We start from the raw sequence: 24,496 nt of genomic DNA, 5'->3' as shown, positions 1-24,496 counted from the left end.
ACCTGCTCTGGACCACTGTTCAATAGGCAGAGACAAGAGCATGGACAAACAACTTTCAGGAAAACAATAATCTTATCTTTTCCTAGCTCTATTACTTCACTGTTATAGAAGTGAGACATAGAGCATTCCAGACACGCACACGTGGGGTTTAAATACAGGCTGGTATAAACTCCATGCAACTACCAAAACACTATTTTCTACTTGTACTTCTAGCTGCAGACTTACATGGCTTTCTTGCATGGATATTTTTATGCAGTGTGGTAAACCTTGGACTATGCTGCTTCTATGCACTTGAGTCTCCCTAGCAGCCTCCCTTCCATTTCCTGGGTGGATTTGTTTAAAGGGATCCATGCCTTTGTACAAATGCAGTCAGCTTCCCGGCCAGGCCCTGCTGCTGCTCCGGCTGACCCTGCCCCTGGGCCTTCTCGCCCTTATCGCGGGCACCCGCGTCCGGACAGCCCGGCTCAGGCGGACCCTGATGTTTCAGAGGACGAGTCCGAACCCCCCGAGGAGGGGGAACTTCCCTCGGGGATTGAGCCATATTGGACTATGTGGTGATTCTTTCCCAAGGAAGATCTCTCCTACCTGGTTACTCAGTGCCTGACGGAGTTGGCTATTCCTGGCCCCAGCACTGTGGAGGCAGCCACGCAGAACCCCATGCTGGAAGGGCTTCGGCCTACGGCTCCCCTCTTGCGCTGCTTGGTCCGAAAGGACTGGTTCCTGGCCCGAGGACGAGGTGCCTGGTAGCGAGTCCTATAGGGAATGAAGCGTTGGGAGCTTCTGTCTCTGGATGGCCTTGGAAAGGCGCGCTGGTTCCTTTTGAACCTATCTTCCGGCAGTCAAGGTACTGGAGAGGTGCCCCATGTGCTGGCCAGTTTATCAAGGTCGCTGCCGAACAGGAAAGAGCCCCTAAAGGGCATTCTGGTGAGGCGTGTCTTAGAAGGAGCATCGGCTGACCAGTTCCGTATCCAGAGCTGCCTCCTGGCTGCTACTGAGGATGAGACCCCTTTGGCTGTTGTACAGACTAAGTCGGATGCAGCATCCGTGAGGAACGAGAGAGCTGACTCCATGTCCGCTGCCGGAGCATTGTTCCTGACCTGTGACAAACAGGAACGCGTCACCACTGTGCAGCAGGTTGCGATCCGCAAAGATAGAGCTGCCACCTCAAAGGTCTGTTTCAGGATGGCGTCCATTCGCCGGTCATGAGGCTCCTTGAGGGCCACCCCCCCTCAACTGGAATGGTAGTGCGCTTGACCACGGCGCTAACTAAGGCGTCCACCTGGGGGCATGCCAGCATCTCCTTGATTGCCGGGTCCAGGGGGTACATGCCCGTCAGGGCCCAACCCCCCTTTGAATGAAGCCTCTGGCGCAGTCCACTCCAAATCTATCAGTTGTTGTGCTGCTTGCAGGAAGGGGAAATGGCGAAGGGACCTTTCAAAGGTGTGCACCTCTTTAGTTTTCCCCCTTCAGTTGTAACCTACCACTCCCCATGCGCCAGCAGAAATGTAGGCCCATTGATGACATCAGAGAGAGAGAGTGCTAAATGACCTGAGACTCCCAGGCAGAAGTTGCACACTCAAGGGTTATGAAGGCAGAAGAATCATGGGCTACAGATGGAAGGCAACAAGTGCATTCCTTCTCCTCGCATGGTTGCAGGAGAGAGTTCCTCTTCCTGCAATCCCATTGATGACATCAGAAGGGGCAATACTAAATAAACCAGGGCTTCCAGGCAAAAATATGTCTGCTTCTCCCTCCTTCCCTCCCTTGCAGCTCCCCTATCCATTTCCCCTTCCCTCCTTCTCCATGCACCCTCTGTCTTTCTCCCTCCTTATGGCCATCCTCTCTGCCCCTCTTCCCTCTGGATCTCTCCTTCCTTCCTTCCTTTAGACTTCCTGCCTTCTTCTGTTGCTCCCTTCTTCCCTGTCTCTAAATATATCCTCTCCACCAAGATTGTTAGGATTTTCAGCAACAATAAGGCCTGTTAGCTCTGAAAACAAGCAATTTAGCTCCTGGACAAGGCTATTACAATACAAAGAGCAGGAGGAAGACCTTCTTTAATTGCATCATTCTCGTGGGAAGCCTCTGGGGTTGCTGCAGTTAGGGAGCAGAACAAAAGAAAAGATTATGGAAGTATTAAAGCAGAAAGGAGAGACCCAATAAGAGAAGTGTTACAATTTAGTAAATATTTCTATTTCTCCAATGACTTGGTTGGCAGAGGGAGAAGAAGGATCTATGAATTAGCAGCAATAACTCTTATATGCTCTCCTTTGCTAGTAGAAACTTAATCTTGCTTCCTAAGCACCTGGTTGTGGCACTGTAAATGAGCGGTCAGGCTTATCTGATTTATTTACAGTGCACCTTCATTTACATTCAAATATCTATTTACCTTCAGCAGTAAACACAGATACATAAGGATCCACTTCCTGGATTCATAGTCGGGACAGTAATATTACAGAAGCTGCTTTCTCCTGGAGACCGAGGCCTAGTCTACTGGGCTCTGACTCTTATCCTTCCCAGCTGGGTCCGGCTCACAGAACTCTTCCTACCTAGTAGGGTTCCACCCACAGAGCTCTTTACCTCTATGGGATTTAAGGTGGATCCCGTGAATAGGGATGTGAATCGTTTTTTGACGATTTAAAATATCGTCCGATATATTTTAAATCGTCAAAAATCGTTAGAGTCGATATTTAATAGGAATTCCCCCAATTTATCGTCAAAAATCGTAAATCGGGGGAAGGGGGAGGGAAAGGGGGAGGGCGGGAAAACCGGCACACTAAAACATCCCTAAAACCCACCCCAACCCTTTAAAATAAATCCCCCACCCTCCCAAACCCCCCCCCAAAGTCTTAAATTACCTGGAGTCCAGTGGGGGGGTCCCGTTGTGATCTTCCACTCTCGGGCAACGGGTGCGTTGATAGAAAAATGGCGCCGGCGCCATTTTGGTTCCTATCCCCCGACGTGACGAGCGTAGGAGATCGCTCCTGGACCCCCGCTGGACCCCCAGGGACTTTTGGCCAGCTTGGGGGGGCCTCCTGACCCCCACAAGACTTGCCAAAAGTCCAGCGGGGGTCCGGGAACGACCTCCTGCACTCGAATCGTGTTGCCGTACGGCCGGCGCCATTTTGCCGTACGGCAATATGGCCGGCGCCATTTTGCAAAATGGCGCCGGCCATAAGGCCATATTGCCGTACGACAACACGATTCGAGTGCAGGAGGTCGTTCCCGGACCCCCGCTGGACTTTTGGCAAGTCTTGTGGGGGTCAGGAGGCCCCTCCAAGCTGGCCAAAAGTCCCTGGGGGTCCAGCGGGGGTCCGGGAGCGATCTCCTACGCTCGTGACGTCGGGGGATAGGAACCAAAATGGCACCGGCGCTACTTTGCCTTGTCATATGACAGGGCAAAGGTAGCGCCGGCGCCATTTTTCTATCAACGCACCCGTGGCCCGAGAGTGGAAGATCACAACGGGGCCCCCCCCCCCCCACTGGACCCCAGGTAATTTAAGACATTTGGGGGGGGGGTTCGGGAGGGTGGGGGATTTATTTTAAAGGGTCGGGGTGGGTTTTAGGGATGTTTTAGTGTGCCGGTTTTCCCCGCCCTCCCCGATTTACGATTTATACGATATTTACAGAAACAAAACCGCGACGATTCGATTCCCTCCCCCCCCCAGCCGAAATCGATCGTTAAGACGATCGATCACACGATACACATCTCTACCCGTGAAGGTTAAGGAGGGGATCTAGGGACACTCCTTCACATAACCTCCTCTTCAGCTTGAATCCATTGGGACAAAATCTTCACTCACTCTGAATCCCAACCAGGGAAGTGGATTCACACTGCAATATGCGCTTTATGGCCTGCTGCCTGGTAAACTCTTAGGTGGGGTTGGGGATGGAGTTACAGAGATGTGCTCCCTCCCTTCCACTACGGTTACCTCAAATATCACCACCATTACCACCAGCCATTGTGCTCTTTACCCATTGTCCTACCCCAGTCCTTCATATTAGTTCATACATATCTCCAGGTTTCAATTTTTCTCCGGCAGAACTCTCTGGACTTTCCTTGGCTATTCCAGTGATGACTTCTTTTTCAGTCAGGTGTCAACTCTCTCTATACTGTTGCCACTGGGACGGATTTTAAAAGGGTTACGCGCATAACCCTTTTAAACCCCTCCTGCGCTGAGGCAGGCGTAAATAAAAAAATAAAGGTAAGGGGGGATTTAGGTAGGGCTGGGGGGCGGGTTAGATAGAGGAAGGGAAGGTGGGGGGGGGGGGTGGAAGGAAAGTTCCGTTCGAGGCCGCTCCAATTTCGGAGCGGCCTCAGAGGGAATGGGCAAAGCCATCGGGGCTCCCCCAGGGCTCAGCACGCGCAAGGTGCACAAGTGTGCAACCCCTTGTGCGCACCGACCGTGGATTTTATACCATGCGCGCGGCTGCACGCGCATGGTATAAAATCGGGCGTAGATTTGTACACGCTGGGTTGCGTGCACAAATCTACACCTGCGCGTACATACGAAAATCTGACCCACTGTGTCTTCTAACTCCTTTACTCCGTCTACAGCTGCAACACTTGTATTTGGGCACCCTGCAGCACCTGCCTCTGGCTTCTCTGTAGTGCTGTTGTCCAGGCCCTCTGCAGCATCTCCTTCTGGCTCCTCTGTAGCACCCTTCTCTGGGTGCCCGGTAATACTGCTCTCTGGTCTTTCTACAGCGCCTCTCTCTGGCTCCTCTGCAGCACCTCCGCCATGCTGCCTTCCCTAGGCCACTCTGTACTGCCCCCTTCTGGGCAGGGCATATTTCCTCTTCCAGGCCAAGCTGTAAAGCTCCCCCATGAGCTCTCTTGTATCTCATACTCAGTCACTTTTCTCGCACTCTGCTGGGCCTGCTCTTGCCCCTTGGGCTCTCTCATTTCTTCCAGTTTGTTCCAGCAGTGCGCTCATGGTTTCCTGCCAAGTTCCTCTTTCCCAGCTGGGTCCCACCCACAGATCTCTTCCTGCCGATCAGGGTCCTGCCCACAGACCTCTCTTCCTTTCTGGGATTTAGGGTGGACCAGGCATCTAGCCTAGAGCCGCACAGGTTAAGGAGGGTTCTAGAGACATTCCTTCATACTGGTAAACAGTTCAGAACTGAAAACTACCAACACAGGGTTCTGTCAGAGGTGAAGACACAAAAGCAGTCAAACAATTGAAAAATTATAAAGCTGAAAACACAAAAAGAAACAAAATCATGGTGAAAAGCAATACTTGGCATGGCTACTTATTTGTTCTCTGGATTTTGTGTAATATACCCAATTAGTTCATGCTCAACAGGTTGATAGATCAGGCAGAACAAGATACAGGAACAATACATTTCTTTAATATTTTTTATAATTAATATGGAGAAAATCCTTGATCTGATGCTTTTCCTTTCCTTTGGTTATCTAAATATAATTAGCATTTTAAAGGTATCAACTGGAAAATCAAGCTGCCATTTTTTTTCAATAACCTTGTTACAGGCCTCTCACTGTCCTCTAATTAAAGAATTCCAGAGTCTTGTAAAATAATGGGTTTCTCCGCCAACTTTTGTAAACCCTCTTTTCTTTAGCTTTGCTCAGGTAGCGCCACATAGCAATCCTATCTAAGCGCAAGGATTACGCCTTCCATTCAACCCGATAAATTGAAGTTTAAGTCAACTGCATTCAGAAGAAGTGTGTGCATGAAATGTATCTGGGCTGGAGTATGTGAATGAGCACAGTTGTAGAATTCATTTCCTCTGCACCATATGAGTGAGATGCACATATTGAGGGGGGGGGGAAGAGGAAGACAATTTTCCAATAGCCCACATAGCTGCCAAATATTTGGATACTGCGCGTCCTCTCAGCTGATTTTCAAAGAGACGGTTCCCTAGGTAAGTTTCTCTTTGAACATTAGCTAGCGTAAAGCACGTACACTCAAAGTGCCTGGATACTTTGCACCTGCTGTTTCTGCAGGAGGGGAGAGGGAGGGCTAAGATAGTGCCCGTTACTTTTGGAAATCCCATGTGCATGTGGTTGGTTTTTTGTTTCTTTCCCCAATCCAAACACAACCCCCTTCCCTCCCAGGGCGCCCTCTTTTTAACCCGACTAAGAGCGTGTGCACCATGGAAGCCCAGGTGTAGCCAGGCAAGGGAGGGTAACTTTCAACCAGGCCTGGGTAAGTCACTATTTACTCCCAGTTAAATGGCTTTGAAAATTGCTCTCTAAATTTTATGAACTGTTGTTGGCCAAAAGAAGAAAATGTTTTCTTTGTTTAAAAATTTTGATTTGATTTTTAAAGGGAATGGAAGAAAGATAATCAGATCTGTGATGCTCCCCCACTGCTATGTGTGCAATTGAAGAACACTGAAAGATTAAGCTCAATAAAGATGCTTGAATTTAAATAAGAAATGCGCAGGCTTTAGTTTCTTCCTGTATGTGTTTTCGTAAGGCCAGGCTAATGACGTTGTTTTTTCAATCCCTCGTCTTCCTTCCTCCCCTCTCCTTGACTCCTTCACCTCACCTCTTTCCCTCTTCCCCCATGGCCAGAGAGTTTTCCAAAGAAAGAGAGAAAGCGAAAGCGCGGGGGGACTTCCAGAAGCTGCGAGAGAAGCAACAACTCGAGGAGGACCTGAAGGGGTACTTGGATTGGATAACGCAGGCAGAAGACATTGATCCCGAGAATGAAGACGAAGGCATGGATGAGGAGAAACCCAGAAACAGTAAGCCACTATCTTCTTTTGCCATTCCTTGAGCTACGTCCTGGTGAAAGCCTCAGTAATGCCTGTCTTTATTGAAGGAAACTTCCATGGCATGACACAGCAAAGGATCATTTTGCAGATATCCTGTGACGTCCTTTTGATCATGGTCAATAGAGAGTATATGAGGATGTTTGTTAGATAAATAATAGTGATCGTAATCTGTGACGATGGCAAAAGTGGATTCTCGGGAGGGGGAGAGGGGAAGGAATAAGGGTGCATTGAGTGCTGTAAGGCTTGTAAAATTTACATATCTTCCAAATAATATATTTTTCTTAATCCGTATCTGTTACCGCTGTTACTGTTAAATGTGCAAAAGGGAAATTTCATGTCAAACCAATGTGGCCACGATTTCCCTAGAAAATATAATTACTTCCAACATGCTGGCATTCATTTTGGTCTTTGAAACCATTTATTGCAAATGATTCAGATCCACTGGTTGATGAGAGAGTAGAGAGGAGAGAAAAGAGGCAGACCTGGCATTTCACACATGTATATTATAATCATCTCAGCCTCTGGAGCTGTGGAACAAACTTAAGTGTAGACCTTAGCATCAAAATTAATCCACTCTGAAAGTGAAGTAGCTGGATCTCTTTAGTCACTAAGAAGCAAGTTTGCAGAAGGATCCTATTGTGCATCTGCAATGCATTTCCTATGAACTGTTTTAACACATAGCTTAACTCGGTCCTTACTCACAGACAGAGGAGGCCATTTCTTCAACTCCAAACTTTATTAACATGTAAAACAATTAACAGAGTCTTACTGTGCATAAACTGATGACTATAACAACCAGCGTAGCCTGGACCACACAAATAAGGACAGGTAAAATAAAAATAATTATGCAGGGTTGGCCAGGTTAGCTGCTGATTAACATAGGCCTGACCAGTGCTGACTAGAGATGAGAGAGAGCCATGAGGTAAGAAAACTCCCAGGCACCCCTGCTTTCAGTCACTATTAACCCTTTAGATCCAGCTGCACAAGCAGAAGCTATGAACGTGCAAGCTGACCACCAGTTGGCAGAATAATAATAAAAAGAACAGGGGCTGATGTAATCAGACGGATGCTGAAGTCAGTGCAGATTTTCTACTCATAATTTTTTTAGTGCGCGCAGGAAAAGCAGGCGCCTCCACGGTATGTAATAAGGGGACGGGATGAAAATTAGATCCATGCAAAAAACCATACGCAAGACCAAATACATGCGCCAATACCCACATAAAAGCCCTGATGCAGATAGCTGTAGGAAAACACAGCACTAAAATAGGCACAATTGAAAACATTTTGCAGACTCGCGAGCGGTATTTCTAACACTGCTGATTACATTGCCCTATGTCATTCAAAAATAAACTGTTTCACCTCCTATCTGCCCTTTTACTCCATTGCTGGCATTAGCTTTGTTGCACTACATTAAGCTCCCTTCATTTCCTGAATGATTTTCTAATGCCAGGTTGTGTGTCCGTTCAGCCCTTTTCTTTGCTAGGCACCTGGGGCTGTTCAGCATGGATCAGCCCCACTTGGGAGAGAGCAGGAGCCAGGATGAATGGACCAGCGATCTTGGGGCTACAGACAAGCACTGACACCGCCTAGAGCCGCAGTGTCACCAGGACCTGGACCAGGATGGAAAGCCACCAAAGCAGTAGGAGCAATCTCAATAAGCAAGCCCCAGGTGCCCATCGAGGAAAAGTCTGCATGGACACACAATCTGGCATCAGAAAACCATTCAGGAAATTAAGGGATTTTATAAAGTAGCTCAGCAAACCTAATGCCAGCAATGGAGTAAAAGGGCTCCATACAGGCACTTTCACGTAACTTCTGCCCTGAGCCAGGTGCTAAAAAGCAAGCTTAAAAAAACCCCCACACTAACCTATCTCCATGCTAGCACGGCTCCCTGCATAGCCCGTGAATAGATAATTACCTTCTTTACATGCCACTTGCATGCATTCGCGCAAAACCTGCCTTGGGTTATTGCACAAGGGTGTGCGTGTGTTTTTTCCACACTAAACGCGTCATTTACATATGCGTGTAAGATCAGCGCGAAAACCATACGTAGTTGCCCACGCAAAAACATGCAGCTGTTCTGTTCGGAGATAAATTTGCTTGGGATTAGCAATCTGATGTTATTAGGAGAGTTGTGGGTGGATCCTTGGACTGGTGGCAGATGACCATGCCCTCGGGGGAAGATCCCGAGAGGTACCACCGGTCAGGTTCAGAGTATGGAGACAGACACTCACTAGTTCTTTCATTAGACAGTATACTGAACCACCAGAGGTGGCAGTAGTGAGCTGGAATGCCCGGCTGGGTTGTAGTCCCTCAGATAATGGAACAGCGATCCCTGGAGGCTGAGCTGTAGAGAAACTGAAATATAGTGAGTAGGCAGGGTAAGCAGAGTTCATGTGCTGAACTAGATGGTAACACTCACACCATATCTCATAGAAGCCCAGGAGCTGGAATGTATAGGCCCTCGAGGAGTGAGTACCTGGTTCCAGGGAAAGCTCTGAGAGAGCGATGGTAACTCACTGATGTAGTTGGTAGTGATGACTTCCAGGCAGAAGAGAGTTCTGAGTAAGTCTGGGAACGAGGGCCCTCGAGGAGCGAGTACCAGTTCCAGACTGTCACCTGAAAAACAAAGGAGAGAGCGAGGCCCCCGAGGAGCGGGTACCCCTAGTAAGTCTGAGGAGGCAGAGTAGCTTAGGTAGAGTAACCTAAGGGCGGCGCCCATCTTCTTTGCTTCGGCCTCCGCCGCCGCCCTCGATTTTAATGTCTTCGGCCCCCACCGGAGACCAAGAGGGCCGAAGACATTAAAATCGAGGCCGGCGGGGGCCGAAGACATTAAAATCGAGGCCGGCGGGGGCAGAAGAAGTGAACACCGGTCTGCTAACCGTCGCCGGAGACCAGCTGTTCAACCTTGGATCGGAAGGGTGCTTCTGTGTGTATGTGAGAAAGGAGCGGTGTGTGTGTATGAGAAAGGAATGGTGCTTCTGTATGTGTATATACGGTATGTATGTGAGAGAGGAATCTGCCAGTTTAAAAAAAAAATCTGTGCTGGTAGTGCAACTTTTGAAAAGTTGGATGAAAGATTAAATTACTGAATGTTAAGCATCCCTCTTCTAGAAAATAAAATTTAGCAAAGTGGGTAGAGACAAATACTAAAGCAAAAAAAATTAAACTATTTAAAATGTTCATCTCAGCAAAATCACAAATTTAAGATACTGATGCCAGGTTTTGGTTTTTTTTTTAGCATAATTTAAGCATGAAGACTAGAATAGTTCCAATCTTGAAATGGTTTTGCTATTTTTTTTAAGCCTTTAGAAAATGTATATTTTTAAATGACTAAGACTGGAATCTTGATGGAGGGAGGGGGCGCCGAAGAAGTCTCTTGCCCCGGGCGCCAAATTGTCTAGCTACGCCACTGGAGAGTCTTGAGACATCTGGGGTCCCAGCGGAGTTCTGCCACCAGAGTTTTGAACTCTATGGCAAATTCAGCCAATGATCTGTTCCCTTGCTTCAAATCCACTAAAGCAGAACCGGCTACAGATATTCGAGCAGGGTCATCGAAAATGGATTTAAATAAATCCATAAATCCTTCTATGTCCTGCAAAATGGAGTCCTTGTGTTCCCACAAGGTAAATGCCCAAGACAAGGCCCTACCATCCAGGCATGAAAAGATGTAGGTGGTCTTGGAGAGAGCTGTAGGAAATAGAGACGGCTGTAAGGCAAAGTGCATGCAGCACTGGTTCAAAAAGCCCCGGGTTTTCTGGATTTCTCCGGAAAAGTGGATTGGAACTGCCAGTCGTACAGCAGTCTTTAAAGTTACCTCCTGTAACTGACCACCTTGGTTGGAGGCTGTGCCTTGAACCTTCTGTGTGTATAGCTGATGAAATGTTGCACTAAGTTTCTACAAGGCGTCTTGCTGCTCCATAATGTGCTGGGCCAGGCCCGGTATGGCCTGCAAGGCATTCAGTTGTGCCGGATCCATGGAGTTACCAATCTCTTTCCGTACAGAGTTAGCAATCTGTTATGTTCGGAATTAACAGTCTGCTTGGGATTAGCAATCTGTTGTTATTTAGGAGAGTTGTGGGTGGATCCTTGGACAGGTGGCAGATGACCACGCCCCCAGGGGAAGATCCCGAGAGAGACCACCGGTCAGGTTCAGAGTATGGAGACAGACACTCACTAGTTCTTTTATTAGACAGTATACTGAACCACCAGAGGTGGCAGTAGTGAGCTGGAATGCCCGGCTGGGCTGTAGTCCCTCAGGTACTGGAACAGCGATCCCTGGAGGCTGAGCTGTAGAGAAACTGAAATATAGTGAGAAAGCAGGGTAAGCAGAGTTCATGTGCCGAACTAGATGGTAACACTCACACAATGTCTCATAGAAGCCCAGGAGCTGGAATGTATAGGCCCTCGAGCAGCGAGTACCTAGTTCCAGGGAAAGCTCTGAGAGAGCGATGGTAACTCACTGATGTAGTTGGCAGTGATGACTTCCAGGCAGAAAAGAGTTCCGAGTAAGTCTGAGAACGAGGGCCCTCGAGGAGCGAGTACCGGTTCCAGACTGTCACCTGAAAAACAAAGGCGAGAGCGAGGCCCCCGAGGAGCGGGTACCCCTAGTAAGTCCGAGGAGGCAGAGTAGCTTAGGTAGAGTAACCCTTGCTAACTCGAGGAGGCAGAGTAGATTGGAAAGTCGAAGTGAGTCCGTAGTCATTCCTTGCTAATTCGATGTGTTAGCAAATTCTAAGACCTTATATATCCGTCACGGGTGACGTCATCTTCGGGGGACGCCCCCGAGGTTCGCGCCATCGCCGGTACTTCAGTCAGGGCTGCACTGCGCGCGCGCCCCTAGGCCTCCAGGAAACATGGCGACTTGCAGCATCTAGCCGGTCCAGGGACGCCGAAGGACTTCGGCAGAAAACGCCGCGGCAGCCAATCTTCCCGCGGACGAAGAGGGAGGCACCAAAGAGGTAAGAAGGGCGGAGAGAGGGCGTCGGGAACCAACGGACACAACAGCAGAGGGTTTTGCGCAGCTTATTACATTGGTCCCCCTAGAAACTATGCAAAGTAACGCATGACGAACAGCATTAGTAACAGAAACAGACAAGCTGCTGTGGAAGCAGGACAACAGTGAATAAATAGGAAAGCACCAGTGGAGGCAGGACAGATTCAGCAGTCTTATCCATGAGTTAGCCATCCAAAAAAATAGGTGGCCCAGAACTGTGATCGGGGTAGGCTTATGAATTAGCCACCTAAGTTGGACTGCCCAAATGGCCGACTTTTAGTTTGTTCGGAAAACCTAGCAGGTTGTAGGTTTAGCCATAAATCCGCTTTAACTTAGCCTGCCATATTTTGGGTGGATAAGTCAAGCACCCTGGTAGCACTTTGAAAATCCAGAGGGCAATTTGCACAGACATTTTGCCTGGGTAAATAGCAGTTTTTGCTCAGGTAAATTGGCCTGTGTGAAAAAAATTCCCTTCTTTCATAGCATGCACACAATTAATTGGATTGAGAGGAGATTTCCTACGGGCAGGGGAGGGAAACAATAGCGCTTAGATTGGATTTTCAAATCTGTGTACATTGTTTTCCAGCAAATTTTTGCCTGCAGGAAAAAAAAAAAAAGGAGATGCACAGTTTCTGGGTACTTTGTGGCCATAGGCAGTTTTCAAAGGGCAAAGTAGTTGTGTGGTTTCTCTTTGAAAATTAGTTACAAGGTTTGCAGGAGCCCGGCAGGGCTTTAAATCCCGACTGCAGGCGCCATTTCCTCCTTCTCCACGCGGCGACCCGAAGACCTGCGCGACCGGCGCAGGAGCCCCACCGGGGGAAGGTCAGGTCAGTGCTCGGCCTCCCCACCCGGGGGACCCCGATGCCAGCTGCGCTCGCCGAGGCCCAATCCGGCGATCGCATCGCATCAAAAACAAAAAAAAGCAGAGAAACGCGCCAAGGCCCGCCCAAAATAAAAAAGGCAGCCAACCAGAGAGAGCCCGGCAGGGCCTTAAATCCCACCTTGCTAGGCGCCGCGCGCCGAAGGAGTGCGCCGAAGGAGCGCGACAAAGGGGCCTGTCCCTTTGTTTCGCCCCTTCGTTTCGTCCCTCGCTTCCCCGAGCAGCATCACACCAATACCGCACTAGAGCTCATCCTGCGTCCATCTTGCTCACGTTCCTCCAGCTCTCACCCAGCAACCACCATACCGCGCCCAGCCAACGCCATCTCAGCAAGTATACAGCAAGCAACCACCCTGCAAACATCCAGCAAGCAACCACCCTGCAAACATCCAGCAAGCAACCACCCTGCAAACATCCAGCAAGCAACCACCCTGCAAACATCCAACAAGCAACCACCCTGCAAACATCCAGCAAGCAACCACCCTGCAAACATCCAGCAAGCAACCACCCTGCAAACATCCAGCAAGCAACCACCCTGCAAACATTCAGCGCCCTTCTCAGCAAGCTCTCAGCAAGCAACCATCCTACGCTCATCCAGAGCCCTAACCAACTAATTATTTATCTCCTAATTCCAGCCTTTCCTCCCATCTGCCTTCCGCCTACCCACTGCACCAGCCAGCTAACCATCCACAATGTCTCTAGTGCTCCCACCAATACCAATTTTACAACACCGCCTCCCACCTATAAGAACATCCGCCAGACGAGCCCTCCACAAGAACTTAAAAACCCTCACCCCTATCTTGATTACACCAATCTCCCAGTTTTTAGGCCTCTCACTCTTCACACTCTCTCTCTTCAATGCACAATCCCTAACAAAAAAATCCCTAATTCTCAATGATTATCTCACCGACGTCAAGCCTGATATTTGTGCAGTAACCGAAACATGGCTTAAGCCCTCAGATACAGCTTTAATAAACCAACTACCCACACAGTCCTATGACGTCTTCTCACTTCCGAGACTGAAAAAAAGAGGAGGTGGAATCCTTCTAGCCACCAAAAAAAGCTTGAACTTCTCCCAACATCCATTCAGCTCTAACTCAAAACTGGAAGTCGGCTTCTTTACCTCACAACATCTTCAAATCCTGCTTGTCTACGCCCCCCCGGGGCTCCTAGAATCCAATGTTTCCCCCATCCTTGAAATCACCACTATGCTCATCAACCTGGATACTCCAGCAATCATCCTAGGAGATTTCAATCTGCACATAGACAATCCTTCACCATCCAACAGCTGCGTAACCCTCCTCACAGCCCTATCTGCTATGGGATTCCAACAACTAATCAACGAACCCACACACAAAGCGGGTCACACCCTGGACTTGATTTTCGTCAACAAAGGCATTACGACCACTTTCAACTTGAAGAACAAAAAGGTTCCTTGGTCAGACCACACTCTCATTTCCACCTCCTTCGCGCTGAAAGAAACCAACACTCCTAACATCCCCTCACCTTCATTCCACTACAAGAAGCGTTGCTCCCCAGAAGACCTTAACACACAGCTGGTCTCACAGCTCCCCCTACTAGACTTCACCGACCCTAACACTGCCATTCGATCCTGGAACAACATAACAGAAAATATAGCAACAAGCTCTGTCCTTCAACTACAAAAAAATCTCACACCAATGCAGCCAACAGACAACCTTGGTTCACCATCGAACTCAGGAAACTAAAACAAAGTTTAAGAAAAAAAGAAGCGACTTGGCGTAAAACCCCTTGCGACACCACCATCTCTTCATACAAAGCTACACTATATCAGTACAAATCCCTCACCTCAAAATCAAAAAAAGACTATTATGCATCTAAGATTCACAACCTGGTCTTTGACGCGAAAGCTCTCTTCGCCTATGTCTCCAGCCTCACTCAGACCATACCACGAGAAATCCCCGGCAACATGGCTCAATCCAAAGCTGAAGAACTCGCTCAGTTTTTCCAAAATAAAATCACCAATCTCTTAATACAACTGCCTTCCGACACCGCCGCCCTCCAGACATATCAACAACCTGCCCACAAAAACATCAGCTTAAACACCTTTGAACCCGTTGCTTCCACTGAGATACAAGCCATCCTGAGAAGAATGAAACCATCGTCTCATCCTGCAGACCACATCCCTTCTAAACTTCTTCTATCTATTCCAGACACAATAGCCACATCATTGACAAATATCATCAACTGCTCTCTAGCCCAAGGAACCTTCCCTGATGATCTCAAAATGGCTTCAATCACACCGCTCCTAAAGAAACCTAACCTTGACCCGAAGAACCCCAACAACTTCCGCCCCATAGCTAACCTCCCATTCATCGCCAAGATCATGGAAAAACTAGTGAACTCTCAACTCTCAGTTTTCATTGAAGACAACAATCTTCTCTTCACCCCACAACACGGCTTCCGAAAAAATAGAGGCACAGAATCCCTCCTCACCTCGCTGACAGATCATATTTTAATGGGCCTCGATAAAGGAAATTCTTTCCTACTGATCTTGTTAGACCTATCCGCAGCGTTCGACACGGTCAACCATGCCATCCTCCTAATCCAGCTTTCGTCCATAGGAATCAGCGGCACCGTCCTATCCTGGTTCAAAACCTTTCTCAATAACAGAGGTTACAAAGTTAAACTCCAAAACAAAGAATCCTCAAGATTTGACTCTGTCATAGGAGTCCCACAAGGTTCTTCATTATCTCCGACTCTATTTAATATCTACCTTCTTCCTCTCTGCCAACTTCTCACCGACCTCAATCTAAAGTATTTCCTTTACGCAGATGATATCCAAATTATCATCCCCATCAAAGACACATACTCTAAAACTCTTGACTACTGGGAATCATGCCACCAGAAAATCAAACAATTACTAAACAGCTTACACCTCATCTTAAACTCATCCAAGACTGAAATCCTACTCATCTCTCCTGAAAACAATATCTCTAATACTACTTTTCCTACCAACCTACCTACCACACAAGTTAGAGACTTAGGAGTGATAATTGACAACCGGCTAAACTTCAAGGCACATATCAACAAAACAACCAAAGACTGCTTCTATAAACTCCAAGTTCTGAAGAGGATAAGACCTCTTTTCCATGCTCAAGACTTCAGATCAATCATCCAAGCAGTCATTTTTTCAAAAATAGACTATTGCAATTCCCTATTGCTAGGTCTGCCCTCATCCTATTCCAAACCATTACAGATGGTTCAAAACTCAGCAGCCCGATTACTAACAGGCGCAAGAAAGAGAGACCACATATCTCCCATTCTGAAAGAGCTACATTGGCTACCCGTACACTTCCGTATCATGTACAAAGCCATATGTATCATCTTCAAAACTATTCATCAGCGCATCTCCCTCGATCTACAAATCCCCCTCCAAGTATACAACTCGACAAGACCGACCAGAGATGTTTACAGAGGCGCCCTCAAAGTTCCCCCTGCGAAAATGACCAGACACATCACCTTAAGAGATCGTGCCACCTCCACAGCTGGCCCTTCCCTGTGGAATTCCATTCCTACAGATCTCAGACTGGAACCCTGCCTCTTAACTTTTAGGAAAAGACTTAAGACTTGGTTTTTCAAGCAAGCTTTCCAAGACACAATCTAATAACACAAGTCAAGGACACATACCAATAACACAAGTCAAGGACACATACCAAGGACTCCACAAAACTCTCAACCATTAATCATGCCTTTTGTACATAGCATTTAATTTATTTGTATACCGTTTAACCGTTTATTCTTTCCTATCTCTTCCTTCTTCTCCAAGTTCTGCTACCCTTGTTATTTGTAACTGCTCCTTCGGTCACCACAGTTCGAGTTGATGTATTTTAATGCACTCCCGTTTCATGTAAACCAGCAAGATATGTTTTCATGATTGCCGGTATATAAAAACCTTAAATAAATAAATAAATAAAAATATCTATGGACTTTGCAGCTGTGCGCACTGTGTAAAAAGCATCCCCTAAGAGCCAACAGCTGTAGATAATTCTTCCTGTGCTGCCCTTCTAGAAACCATTAAAGACATGAATTGATACATTATTTTGACTATAAATTCTGCAATAGATTGTGGAAAAACAGAACATGATCTGCAGCATGCGTTCTTCATTGCTGATCGAGGGAGCATGAATTGGAAAGGTGCACAGTGAAATGAAAGCCTTTAGTGCGCCGTCAGTCAATGAAACCTTTTTACGGGAGATGTGGAATGTTAAATGAAATGAAGGCATTGCGAGAACAGGAAAGGTAAACCTGAATGATGAGGCTGGCAGGTTTTCCCACACTGAGCTTTTAAATCTACGGTTGAAGTGTGATTTTCATTGAAAAGAGAGACCGAACAGAACGGCAAATAAGTCCCCGGCTTATTAGTGGAATTCTGCCCTGTTAAAGCATTACTCTGCAAACAACAATGCAAAGAGCTACTGTTATCTTCCTGCATTATCACATTTGTGTTGGTGTATTGATTCAGACAAGGGGGGGGAGGAGGGGGCACTGAAATTAATCTATAGTACATGATTGTTCCTTCTGACAGGGACACCTTGTGCAGCCTAGGGGAGCTTTTGAAGAGCCACTGGCTGATCCGGCTGTCTGTAATGGGATTCAGAGATTGCCATCTCTGATGCCCTTTGCTATTTCTAAACATGCTTCTTGGGATGTGAAGCATACCTCACAGATGGATCAACCCAAGTGGTGTGTGCGGTCCATTAAGGAAGTAAGATGAGTAATCATCAATGGATCCATTCCAAGAGGAAGAAGACTCAGGAACAGCATCAGGGAATTTGTTTAACTTTTTTTTTTCTTTTTTTTTTAATGGAGAGGTGATGCCAGCAAAAATAGTAGTGGAATTCAAAAAAGGATGGGATAAACACAGAGGATCCCCAGTGACAAGAGAACAGTAGCAAAATGCAGTACTATATGGAAAGTTGTATGCACATCTACCCAAAGTGGGCAAATCACTACTGGACAGACAGGCTAGGCCTTTCTGGTCTTTATCTGTGGTCATTTACTATGTTACTATGTTGTGTTACCATTGGGTACTGGACTGTAATAACTTTTGTTTGGGGAGAAGGGTTATTTGTTTGTTGCTGCAGCTTTAACATTAGAGACCAGCTTTTTTTTATGTCTCTGTGTTGGGTCTGTGATATTTAACAAGGTTTCCTTTCTTGAGGTGATTAACACCCACTAAAACTGCTCAGTGAGCTGGCCTACTGGCTCAGGTGGCAAGTGCTCCTGGCTCGATTTCTTCTGCTTCCCAGGTCAGCTGGAGCTACAGAGGCAGAGCTTACAACCCCTGGGGAGGTTATTGCCTAAGGGTGACATCTAGTGGATGGATTCAGGACCCATGACTGCAGGGTTACCGAAGGAGGCCTGGTGCATCTCCCCCCTCCATTTCCATTTTCTTGGAATTGTTAGGATTGTGGACCCTTGTGTTGGGGTGAGGTTGATACTCCCTACAACGAAGACTCTGTAGGTCCTCACCACCAACTGGTGAAGTAAACGGTGCAGAGACTGAACTGGAACTTCACCTGTATCAACCCCTTTCCCCTCGGGTTGAGCCTTTGGGTTCCAGGGACCAGCAGGTCTTAAGAGGCAGTATATGCGGCGCAGGCAGAAGAGAAGATCCAGGGTCAAACTAAGGTCAGACGAGGGTGGCAAGTAAGGATAATGAGAGGCCAGGCTATGGTCAGTGGCAGCTAGCAGACAAGGGTAACGAGAGTCTAGGCTAAGGTCAATACCAGTAATCAATCTGTGGATAGAACTGTGGTAGCTTGGGTGAGGGAGGAGAGGCAAAGGCTTGGCAAGGCTTGAAGAAACGAAGGCAAGGCTGGAGAGATGAAGATAGGATGGATGAAGCTGAAGGGATGAAGGCAAGCCTGGAGAGATGAAGAAACTTTGGTCAAGGCTGAAGAAACGAAGGCAGCAACTCATTCTGCTAGGCAGGTAACCCTTTGCTGAAGCATCCTCTGGAAGTCCGGGGCATCATTTTGTAGGGAGAGCTCACACCTAGAGGGAGTGCCAGAGCGAACAGGAGCAGTGCTTCATGGTGTAGCATTGGAGCCACTATCGTGACTGGGGCTTGAATCACTCAGGCTGTGTTGGAGATAAGTGCTACGGCTTGCGGGCCTGCCAGTGAGCTGCGAAACATAACAGGAATAAAATTCACGTTCCCAAAAAAAAACAGCCAGTGATTCTGAAATATGCAAAAATAATGCATGAAACAGTCTGGTGCCCCCTCAGTATGCAACTGTATTGTTTAAAAGCAATTGTGTCAGTTAAATGATTGCCAATGAGCATTTTCTGTCATGCTGCATCATATTTCTGGATGCATCAACCTGTTTTTGTGCAAGCTAATAAGAAATTCAATGGTGCCGAACGAGAGCAGATTAAATGAAAACCCTTAGATGTTTCAGTAGCCAGTCAACAAAATACCGGTTGATTGAAGCAAAGCAGCAAGTTCCCCCTACAGATATTTACAAATTAGAACAGTCAGCCATGTGCTGTGTGTGCTCTCAAAGCAAAATTGCTGCAGCTTTATCAATGCAAAAACTGCAGGATTTGCAGCAAGAAAAATAATGGAGCAAAAGTGGAGCAAATCTTTGACATGTTCCTTCTATAGAATATCTTTGGATTTTGTTTATATTACTGACTTGTGCTCAGTCAGGCAAATTTTACAATGAGCTCGCCTGCGCCCATACACACACATAGCGGCGTGCAAGCAGAAATACGTTTGAATTTTAAATCATGCATGCACTTGCACACATAAAGTTGAATTTTAAGACTGTGCAGGAGCACATATGCATGCATTTGCCGGCTCGTGCACATGGATGCTGCAATTTTATAACATACGTGCATGTTCTAAAATCGGCTATATGTGCGTACGGTATAGAAAAACTGTTAAAATAAATAAATAAATAAATGAATAATTATGTGTGCACAGTTTTACACTGACACGCATCTGCGTGCACATGCCACCTTGATCATGTAAGTGGAGGGGGGGATTTTAGTAGATACGCGTGCTGATGCAATTACCTGTTTCCCCAGTTTGTTCCCAGTTCAACCCAGTAAAGGAGAGGACTTCCTAAACCCCCTAGCTAACTTGCCTCCCTTTTACCCTATTATCTCTGACCCTTAAAACTCCGCTGATTAGCCTAGGGTTTTTGTTTTTTTTTTTGTTTCATGACTTACACACCGTCCATAGCAGAAGTAAAGTTACGGAAATAGGGACCCCGGCGAGAGCTGGCGTACGTAAATACTTACGCGCTGGTTTCATTCCTATTTCCTGGAATGGCCAGGCCATGCCCAAGCCCCAGGTCCCTTTTATGAAAACAGGTTCTTGCATACCGGGAGATACCCGCGTACCCGGGAGCCTCTTAAAATCCACACAGCATGATCTGGCCCGATGTACATGCGGATCTCCCGGCTATGGTGAGCATAGGGCCTTTAAAATTCACCCAAGATGATTTAAAATACACCTACTGAATGTAAGTATGCTCCTAATTTTAAGAGGTCACGCGAGCAAACCTTCTTCACATGTCTTCCATAGGACTTTGCCACTTGAACACACGTATGTAACAGGGTATAAAAACCTGCTCACACGAGGGACATTCCCAGTTTTTCCAATTAGTCCACCAGTTTGCCCAGTCATCTTGAAGTCATCCAGACCCCTCTAGTTCTTCATCCTGTATGCCCCCTCCCCCCCTCCCCAATTGACCTGGACCTCTCATCCTGTCGTGTAAGCCTTAAAATGCAAGATCTGCAGACTTGTTCCTCATCAGGAGCAGCAGTAAAGTTACGCGGCTAACAAACCACTGGGCACTGTGGCCTCCAGTTTAAAATTACAGAGTTACACGCTTAACAGTTGGCCCTGCCCTGGAATGCCATGCCCCGACACTTTTTTGCCCCCTTAATTTTTAGGTCATGCACCCGCATATACGCACACAAATCTCAGCTTTTATGTAAAAACTGTTTAGTGAACAATAAAGACCAAATGTTTAACATACATGACTCTGAAGCGTGTCAAACTAAAGAAAAGAAAAACAGCCATGTCAGCAGGTTCCATTTTACATTCCCCCCCCCCCCCCTCCTAGATATCCCAAACCCTACTACCCACCCGCCCCACCCCTAAGACATGAGATAATCAGTAGAGGGTCATATACGGTGTTAAAATCACCCCCCAGAACCAGGGTGGTATATGAAGGGTCCTGCAGTAGCTGAGGGAGTGAGAGAAAAAACTGTTTATCAAATTGATTTGGAGCATATACGTTGGAGATATTGAACGGCTTCCCTTGTAGAATCCCTTTAATCATCAGGTAACGCCCAGCAGGATCGGCAATAACGGCAGTATGCTGAAAGGATAACGACTTATTAAACAGTATGGCTACTCCCGCTTTGTGAGTACCTGAAGATGCCCAGTGGACCTGACCCACCCACCACCTGCGGAGTTTGCTATGCTCTACGTCATCAAGATGGGTCTCCTGCCATAGAGCAATATCTGTTCACTGTCTTCTTAACATGCTCAGGATTTTTTGCCTTTTGATGGGGGAGCCCAGACCACAGACATTCCAAGAGACTATGCGATAACCTTATTTAATCGCAGCTTTTAAAATCCATTTTGCCCATGCGAGGCCCGCATACTCGCGTATATGGGCATTTTTGCTCAAGCAATACTTTTAAAATTGACCCCATAGTGAAGATGTTCCGAAATGATTCAGCCCTGTTCATGCACCCTGCCCATAACCTCTTCAATTTTACAGTAATCCCTGGTGGTGTAGTGATACCAGTTGCAACAGATGGTTCCTTCTTGGCAGGTGATAACACAAAATGGCTAGACTTGTTTGATCTTGGTTTCTTATTTTTACCATGAGAGGAAATGAATATAAAAGTGACAAAATTGCACCCATAAATTATAATTCATGCTGCAGCAAGGGGCCTTCCAAAAATCCACCAGCCCCCCGGATAAGACTGAACATATTTAAAAGGTTCGAGGTGGTGACTAAATATAGTGGAAGAATGTGGATGAATAATTCCAGTTGGGTCATCTGTGAGCGAAGAGGTGAGCTTTAATGGACTGTCTGTGATGGCTCTGCCTCCTAACAAATAATTTTTTAACACAAAAACAGTGGCTATTTGTGAAAACCCTAATGTCCAAAGCTATTCACATGCACACTCCCCACACCAAGAGCCCCAAAACACTGTGGGAGGATTTCCCCTATATTTTAAATACTGTACTGGTGGCATTTGCATATCTGCAATAAAAGATATTTAACTTAGAAAATATTATAAAATTGCATAGTATTATTTTATCCTTAAATGTGAAAAATAAAGTGTATAATTTTTCATGTAATTTTGACATATTCTTATATTGCTGGCTTTCCTGTGTTTTTCAAACGAAATACTTCTAAATGAAAAATGGAACTATTCTTATAGACCCCCAGTTTCCTGTGATGCCATAAGGCCAGCAAAACCTGGGCCTTGTGGCACAATTGGTTGGGTCCCATGGATTTGCAGGAAACCAGAACTGAAACCATGTCGGAAGCAGTAAGGTGGCCAAGCACACAGGAAGCTTTTTTGCCTGCCCCTGGTCCTCCTTCCAGAATTGATCCCTTTTTTCACCCTCCCTCCTATGCCAGTCCTTTTTCTAAGCCTCCCATTCACCGAGCAGCCGTGCCTCGTGTCACATCCTCCTCTTCTGCACTTGGAACCAGACTTATTTATTTATTATTTTTATATACCGACATTCAATCTCAATTGAGAGATTAAACACCAGTTTACATTCAGGTATTGTAGATATTTCTCTATCCCCAAAGGGCTTACAATCTAAGTTTTTGTACCTGAGGTAATGAAGGGTAAAGTGACTTGCCCAAGGTCACAAGGAGCAACAGCAGGACTCGAACCCTGGTGTCCTGGTTCATAGTCCACTGCTCTAACCACTAGGCTACTCCTCCTCCCCTAGACTTGTGCTTTGAACTGCACAGGACACCTTAGATAGATCTTTGGTAACCTGTGTGGTCTAAAGCATGAGTCTGGCTTTCAGTAGCAGAGGAGGAGGACGTAGCCTGAGGCATCATTGCTTTCCTCCTGACCAGGGCCGGTGCAAGGGGATTGGGCGCCCTAGGCACTTTCAGCCTTGTACCGCCCCCCAGCCGCAGCCCCGACTCCTCCTCCCCCCCAAAAGAAAACTGACAAAATACCTGGTGGTCCAGGTGGGGGCCCGGGAGCGATCTGCCGCTCCTGGGGCCTCGGCTGCCGCTAACCAAAATGGCGCTGGTGGCCTTTAGCCCCTACCATGTGACGGGGGCCAATGGTAGCCTAGGTCCAGCCTAGGCCCCGGGAGCGGCAGATCGCTCCCGGGCCCTCCGCTGGACCACAAGGGGGGACGTTGGGAGGGTGGCACGGTGAGGCGGGGGCTGGCAGAATTTTGAAAGAGCACTTTTTGCCCTTTCAAAAATTTGGCGCCTGTCGCGGCGCCCCCTAAATCACAGCGCCCTAGGCATAGGCCTAGCTCGCCTAGTGGTTCCTCCAGCCCTGCTCCTGACAGCTGGCTTGCAGACAAGGGACTGGGAAGGAGGGTAATACGGAGTTATTGTATGGTGAAGGCTGATCTCCTGGGGAGGAGAGAGAATCCGTGCCGGTGGTAGAGAGTGAGAGAGGGGATAGGAGCATGGGCATAAGAGAGGAGACTGGTGCCAAAGAGCAGGTAAGAGGACATCAAGGGTGATGGGTAAGAATGGGATAGGGGACTAGGATGGGGGACTGTCAAAGTGGACTGAAAATTGTGGGGAGGAAGGAGGAAGGAGAATAAAGAGGACTGGGAATATGGGTAGGAATGTGCATTAGTTTCAAACAAAACTGAAAAACAAAATGAATAGGGGCTAATTAATTTCTTTCTGGGGACCCCAAAATGAATTAAGAGAGTCCCCCAAATGAAAGAAATCCTATTCATTTCACAGAATGATTTCTATAGGCCATTATAGTCAATGGGCTCATAGAAATCATAGGAAAGCAACAGGTGCATGTGCAGTGTAGAGCAGGCAGTCAGCAGAGAAGGGGAGGACGGGCATATTGTCAAGTAGATGAGAGGAATGATGTATCACAACGAAGCAATTTGCCAGTCTGACCTATTGCTTTAGACCGGTTACAGTGATGCTGTCATGCTGATCTGGAAGACTGAGCATGTCAGAAATTTGCTCTGCATTGCTTATCAAGACTTTGTCTGTGTGAAAGTATAGCACCGAAATCTCTCTCGGTTTTTGAAAAAGTTTTTTGCTGCGGAATATTTTATAGTCTCACTGTGCCAGCAACAGCCCCTCACACGAGAGGACAGCAGTGAGGCAGTGCTTCCTCACAGTATCTGTGTCTCGTGGCAGATTTGTAATGCTTAGCTTGCAGTTGCTGTTCTGTTTTTTTCCTTTCAGGTGATTGGAGCCTTAGGCACACTGTTTACCTGGCAGTGGGCATAAGTGAGCAGAGAGTGCAGGGCAAAGAGTGCAGCATAACTTGCTGTGCTGTGAAGCCTGTCTGGGTCAGAGAAGTAGTGCAGAGCAGACAATGTGATACCGTTGCAGCAGTTTCTCTGAGTCCTCCACACCGCCGCGCAGTGCCGGCACAGTCTGGGCATTACAATACCACTGCAAAATATTAAATCATTGTTGTAATCTTCACATTCCCCTTGACATAAAAACAAGTCATGATAGGGAAAGGGAAAGGCAAAACAGATAAAGTAAATGTATTCAAAAATTGGCCAGATTGGCACTGGCAATGGCAGTGCCAGCAAGAACTCAAAAAGTAGACCCAGTATTGCAAACCAAGAAGAGATCAAGTGTGGGAGGAATACCCCAAGGCTCTAA

The 24,496-nt window shown here is 47.1% G+C and overlaps 1 protein-coding gene across 18 annotated transcripts in view; it reads left to right on the top strand.

The window, feature by feature from the left end:
* Positions 1-24,496, top strand: part of CACNA1C (calcium voltage-gated channel subunit alpha1 C) — a 1,539,476-nt gene that overhangs the window by 1,057,687 nt on the left and 457,293 nt on the right. For all 18 annotated transcript variants that reach the window (XM_029599882.1, XM_029599881.1, XM_029599874.1 and 15 more), the window contains one exon: positions 6,536-6,708. In XM_029599882.1, coding sequence (XP_029455742.1) covers positions 6,536-6,708 — 173 coding nt within the window. The remainder of the gene's footprint in view (positions 1-6,535; positions 6,709-24,496) is intronic.

Source organism: Rhinatrema bivittatum, chromosome 4, assembly GCF_901001135.1.
Source record: "Rhinatrema bivittatum chromosome 4, aRhiBiv1.1, whole genome shotgun sequence".
NCBI classification, from domain to species: Eukaryota; Metazoa; Chordata; class Amphibia; order Gymnophiona; family Rhinatrematidae; genus Rhinatrema; species Rhinatrema bivittatum.
The sequence above is the reverse complement of the archived record's forward strand: the minus strand, read 5'-3'. Positions and strand labels throughout refer to the sequence as shown.